At 45.3% G+C, this 6,582-nt stretch overlaps 1 protein-coding gene across 1 annotated transcript; it reads left to right on the forward strand.

Annotated features, from left to right (window-relative positions):
- Positions 1 to 3,209: 3,209 nt before the first annotated feature.
- On the forward strand, positions 3,210 to 6,054 carry LOC149434806 (E3 ubiquitin/ISG15 ligase TRIM25-like). The gene has a single exon (XM_089663359.1). The coding sequence runs from the start codon at positions 3,234 to 3,236 to the stop codon at positions 4,794 to 4,796; it is 1,563 nt and encodes a 520-aa protein (XP_089519485.1). The 5' UTR covers positions 3,210 to 3,233; the 3' UTR covers positions 4,797 to 6,054.
- Positions 6,055 to 6,582: the final 528 nt, after the last annotated feature.

Raw genomic sequence — 6,582 nt, forward strand, 5'->3', positions numbered from 1 at the left:
GGCTGCATTAGGGTGGCTACCTCATCCCTCTAACCACTTGCCAACCATACTATAGCCGAATCATGGCTACAGCGCAGTTGTCCAGTCCAGGGAGGGCATCATATGACGTCCTCCCAGAACACCTCCTCCAGGGCACCCCCCTGGGGGTGCGCACCCGGCGGTCTCCATGATCACTGTATCCTACGGACACAGTTGATCATATGATGTGGTAAAAGGCTAATCACAGCGACCTTTTATCACATGATCAGCCATATCCAATGACCAGTAAACACACTGCACTTTCCTCACACTGTCACAGAATGAGGAAAGTTCTGTCGATAACCTGCAATTGTCAGAGCACCGATCATCAAGGCACTGATGATCAGCTCCCTGATGATTGGTGCCCAGCAATGCCACCCACCTGTGCCCAACAGTGCCACCCACCTGTTCAAAGCAGTGCCCAGTAGTGCCACTCACTTGTGCCGATCAGTGCCTCCCACCTGTGCCCAGCAGAGCCACCCTCCAGTGCCCAGAAGTGCCCCCCATCAGTGCCACCCATCAGTGCCACCCAGCAGTGCCCAGCAGAGCCTCCAGTCAGTGCCATCAGTCAGTGCCACCCATCAGTGCCCATCAGTGCTGCCCATCAGTGCCACCTATCAGTGTCCATCAGTGCCACATATCAGTGCCCATCATTGTTGCATATAAGTGCAGCATCATCAGTGCTGCCTCATCAGTGCCACGTATCAGTGCTGCACAAAGATTTTCCGCCTAATGGACCACAATCTATGTACCTGCAGCCTGGGAGCGATTGTTACTTAGTCAGGTTAATTACGCAATTAACCCTTCACACTGCCACCACCTCCTTTTTGTACAGAGAAAGAGGAAACTTGGCAATAGTAGCAATAACACTATGATGTTTCAATGATCGTCTGTATACACAATGTCACCGCAGATAGATGTATGCAGAAGTTTAAAACACACAGTAGCGCTCTTCAGAGACAGGGATTCTTAGTTTGCATTAAAAAGCTTTAGAAACAGTTCAACACTTTTCAGATAATAGGATTTATTACTAAAAGGTCAAAAGGGTGCAATACAATATTTACAGAAAAATATGTAGCCAATATATATATATATATATATATATTTACATACAGAGAGCAATAACACAGCAAAGAGATAACAGAAAGAAGTTTAGAGAGTTAGAGTACTTGCCAAACGTCCTGGGTTAAGCAGATCAAGTCTCAGAGCAAAAGAGCCATCTCCCAAGTTGGTTCCCATGTTAAAAGGGAGCATTCTTCAACTCAGCTTAACTCAACTCAGCATAACAGCCTTTTTCTAGGAACTCAGCAGGGTGTCTCCTTACAGCAGAGAACCAGTCGCCTCATTTGGGGAGGGGTGTTGGGCAGAGACCAAAGCTAGAACCAAAATCCCTCCCAGTTTATATCATGACCAATAACCTACCCTAGGTGCATGTAGCAGCCTAGCCACGAGTAGATTAATAAGCAGAATCATCTGCTGAACGTCAAAATATTAAACATGCCATAATTCAATATTTCAGCTAGAACTATATAGTTGTCTGCTCTCCTGTAGACTTCAACAGGGGGATGTAAGATATCAGGTGACTTGTATTAAAGTGACTAGAGATGAGCGAATCGAACCAGGCGAACCGGAATTCGAGTCGAATTTCAGGAAATATTTGATTCGCGTCGAAACCGAAATTTTGCCTACTTCGGGTGCGCGAATCGAACATTTCCCGATCAGCCGGCAAAAGTGTCCCTGCAGTGAGCTCTGCTATTTCTGACAGTTCTCTGACAGAAGGAACACATGTTTAGCGGTTGAAACATTGTATCTATTAGTTTCCATTTAGGATACAGATGTTTCAACCGCTGTACATGTGAAGAAGCTGTCAGAGAACTGTCAGAAATAGAGGAACTCTGCACATACACTTTTTGCCGGCTTGAAATTATTCTTCTTTTCATCCTACTTCTTCTTCTTCATCCTCATCCTCATCCTCTTCTTCTGAGGATGAAGAAGAAGAAGAAGAAGAAGTAGGATGAAAAGAAGAATAATTCCAAGCCGGCAAAAAGTGTATGTGCAGAGTTCCTCTATTCTGCAGATACACTTAGAGGAGCTCTGCAGATACACTTAGAGGAGCTCTGCAGATACACTTAGAGGAGCTCTGCACATACACTTTTTGCCGGCTTGGAATTAATCTTATTTTCATCCTACTTCTTCTTCTTCTTCTTCATCCTCATCCTCAGAAGAAGAGGATGAGGATGAAGAAGAAGAAGAAGTAGGAGGAAAATAAGAATAATTCCAAGCCGGCAAAAAGTGTATGTGCAGAGCTCCTCTAAGTGTATCTGCAGAGCTCCTCTAAGAATTTTTCAATTCTTCGCTCATCTCTAAAAGTGACCAATCTGAATATATGCTTGGTTTTAAAATTATATAGAAAAGGGGGTTTTTAAATGTGAGTCTGTTTTAAAGCTAGCTGGAATGTCTTTGAAGCCCAGTGAAGGACTGGTTTATGGCTTTACGATATCTCAGATTGAGAAGTTAACAGACACCTGGGAACCAGCTAATTTGGGATTTATAACCATGAAGCTCTCCTGCTGAACCTTGATGCCTTTTGAACTCAGCATCCAGGGACCACATATCACTCAACAGAGAGGGAGGGGGGATTTGGAGGAGGGATAGAGAGATACAAGATGGAAGATCCTTAGCAAGGTGGATGACCGTGTCCATCTCTGTGTGCACAATTGCTACACAGGCGCCATAGAGAACAATTGATTTTTTACGTTTCAGTGTTTTTGGATCTTGGATCTTCAAGCTACAAAACCCTCAAGTGTGAATGCAGCCTTAGAGTTGTACAACTACCAGTGAGGACGTATCGGCTTGTCTGCTGGTCTGTAGGACTACAAGGGGCAGCTTAGTAGAAGTTTTATTGCTTTAATCTGTGACAGTTTCAATCTGTTTTTGCATGCCTGTTCACTTGTATGGAAAGAGAATCAGTTCTGAACGAACGTTTGTTGACCCCGGCCCTAATTTTCACCAAAGTGTCCGATATTTTCCTGAGACAGGCACATTGTTCTGCAGGAGATTCTTTCAATATTGGTGTCCCTCCATATAATGAATCCTAATATCCTATGAATACAGTACAAGTCACAGCCCAGCCTCGCCCTGTGTAGGAGGAAGTGACACCTCCCAGCTGCATTCTTCCCCGGTGTCAGAGACTTTCATTTCTCCTACTGTCAGCGATGGCATCTGCTAATCTGAGAGCTGAACTGGAATGTTCCGTCTGTCTGAACATTTATACAGATCCTGTAATGCTGAGATGTGGTCACAACTTCTGCCGGGTCTGTATTGATCGTGTTCTGGATACACAGGAGGGGTCTGGAGGATATTCCTGTCCTGAATGCAGAGAGAAGTTTCTGGATCGTCCTGCACTGCACAGGAACATAACACTGCGTAATTTATTGGAGAATTTCCTGTCTGCTCAGCCTGATCAGGATGAGTCCGGGGTCTTCTGTACTTACTGTGTGAACTATCCTGTACCTGCTGTTAGATCCTGTCTGCTCTGTGAGATTTCTCTGTGTGATAAACACCTGAGAGTCCACAAAAAGTCCCCAGAACACAACTTGTCCATGGAGAGCAGGAAATGTTCCGTCCATAATAAGATCCTGGAGTATTACTGCACTGAGGATGACACCTGTATCTGTGTGTCTTGTTGTATGATTGGAGGACATAAAGGACATGAGATGGAGTCACTGGATGAGGCTTTTGAGAAGAAGAAGGAGACACTGAGGAATGTTCTGCAGAAACTTCTGAGAAAGAGAGAGGAGATGGAGGAAAGAGTCCAGAGTCTGCAGGAACACAGGAGGAAAGTAGAAGAAGTAGCAGCTGGTGACACCGAGAGAGTCACTGCCCTGTTTATAGATCTCAGGAGACGTCTGGAAGACCTGGAGAAGAGAGTCCTGAGGGAAATCTCCGGGAGGGCAGAGCGGGTCTCCATCTTCATCCGGGATCTGGAAATAAAGAAGGAGGATCTGTCCAGGAAGATGCGTGACATTGAGGAGCTGTGTAACATGACGGATCCACTGACTGTCCTACAGGAATCAGACACAGGTGACTTGTGTGATACTGAGGATGGAGATAATGAGGACAGAGGGAGACACGAGGAACTCCTCCATGATGGAGGGGGGCTGGATGTGGCTGGGATATCACACACATTACACACATTATCTGATATAATAACAGAGGGAAATGTATCCTTCTATATACTGGGAGCTGAGGACATATTACTGGATGGAAACACAGCTCATAATAAGCTGCATATATCAGATGACAGGAAAACTGCATCCAGGTCAGATAGAAACCAGAATCGTCCAGAAACACCAGAGAGATTTAAAGATTATGTTCAGGTGTTGAGCAGTCTGAGTTTCTCCTCAGGGAAACATTACTGGGAAGTGGATGTCGGGGGGTCAGATAGATGGGGAGTCGGGATGTGTTACCCCAGTATAGACAGGAGAGGAGGACAGACAGGGATTGGAAGGAATAACAAGTCCTGGGGTTTAGTCAAGAATGGTAACCAGTGTGAGGTGAGACATGATAATAAAGAGATCTTTTTATCTTCCACTATCTCCAGTACCAGAGTCAGGATAGATCTGGATTATGAGGCCGGGCGGATCTCCTTTTATGATCTATGTTACCCGATCCGACACCTCCACACCTTCACCACCACCTTCACTGAGCCCCTCCATGCCGGGATATGGGTAGGGGGAGGTTGTATAAAGATCTGTGGGGGGAATTGGGGAAAGTGAGAACTTCGCCGAGATACTGGTGACATTATCAGTGGAGGGAGGATGGGATTGGTTGAATATTTGGATAATAGTCTTGCAGTGCTTTCTATGATATATATATTTCTATTTCTCTTCTCCCTCATAGAGCACTGTGAAATGGTTGTAATAACTGTCCAGTTATAGCGAGGGAGTCTTGGTCAACCAGGGCAATGTGATCTATCTATCTATCTATCTATCTATCTATCTATCTATCTATCTATCTACCTCCCTAATGGGACACATATGGCAATAAAATAAAAATGACAGGGGTAATAATCCTCCCTTACTCTTTCCAAAATAGAAAAAAGTTATGTCTTTGTTTCTACTTTATACGTCCAAACAGGAAATTATCAGGTTATATCAGCAATTTCCCTTCCCTTGCCACTCCCCCTATGTTCTGCCCCTCCTCATGGTGGCGCTGTGTGCAGCCATGATCAGACACAGAGGGTGGAGAGGTCACATGACACCATGTGGGGGTAGGGGATTGGGAAGGACAGAAGTGAGGTCTGGTGGATGGTGGTGGGTGATGAGCTCCGTCTGTACTGGGGGGACTCATGGAGATCAGCTCCATCACACAACAAGAGGGGGAGGGGAGAGGGTCAGCGGCTTTTTCTGAAGAGGGGGGAAGGGCGACCATAGAGCAGGTTGGGGGCAGAGGAAGAGGACCGGCATAACCCGGTGTGTGTCTGTACAGAGCAGCATAGAGCTCCCACCTTCCCCAGGATGTACAGGACATACAAAGGAGACACATACTGCTAATATATCATCACACACTAACCTGTCTGCATCCTACAGAGTTCTATTCTAGGAATCTGCATGGAGGAAGTATGGTGGCAGCCATTGCTAACTACTTCTAAACAATACTAGTTCCCTGGCTGTCATTCTGATCCAACGCCTTCTGTACTTTCTATGTCAGACCACCTGGAAGAAGTATTCAGACTCGGAGTTCTGACTTAACTCTGATTTCCTGATCGGCATGATTGTTCCAGGTCAGTGTCCCCGAATACTGAGTCCACAGACAGCCAGGAGAAGAGCATTTTCAGAAGACATCCAGCAATGGCCCCTCCATATTCCCCTCAGTACAGGTGTCATTTATGTCACAGCCAGGGACATTCTTCTCGCATCGTTTGTTTTCATTTTCCCCGAATACAAAATGCTGAATGATAATCTACAATGTCTTTTGTTGGTTTTATTCATTTTCTGGAAGATTTACAAATGAATAAATTGATCTTTTCTGTCACTTTTCTTATTACTTATTGTATGAAATATTCATTTTATAAATCAGCATTTAATCCCGGCTCCTCCATGACACCGTGTTACAGAGAATTCTGGGCTTTCCGATAAGACAGCCCAGCACTAGTTGTTGTGGATTGTTCCTCCATACAGAGACAAGGGGAGGGGGGTGAATATGAGATCGGGAGCGCGGTGCGTCCTTTCTCTGATTTATCCAGCGGCAGAATGAATAGCAGGAAATCAAATGATTGGCTACCGGGAACAGTTGGAATGATTGTTTCACTATCCAAAACAAGGCATTCTCCCACCAGGGCTCCAGCTTGCTTCCCCTTTCAAATTTTGGGTTTTGCACTAAAATCTAGTCCAGGTGGTGAATGTGGTCTTCAAAAGTCTCTTGAAAATGTCATCTAGGTAGATCAGCACCGTCTCAAGTTTAGTCTCCCAGGCATCACTCTTTGAAAGGTGCTGGGGGCATTGCTCAGCCCAGAAGGCATGCAATTGAATTAGTACAGCCCCAGTGGGGTTGGGAAGACTG

This window comes from Staurois parvus, unplaced genomic scaffold, assembly GCF_062004578.1.
Source record: "Staurois parvus isolate SC_StPar_1 unplaced genomic scaffold, SC_StPar_1.0 ptg001672l, whole genome shotgun sequence".
In the NCBI taxonomy this organism is placed as follows: Eukaryota; Metazoa; Chordata; class Amphibia; order Anura; family Ranidae; genus Staurois; species Staurois parvus.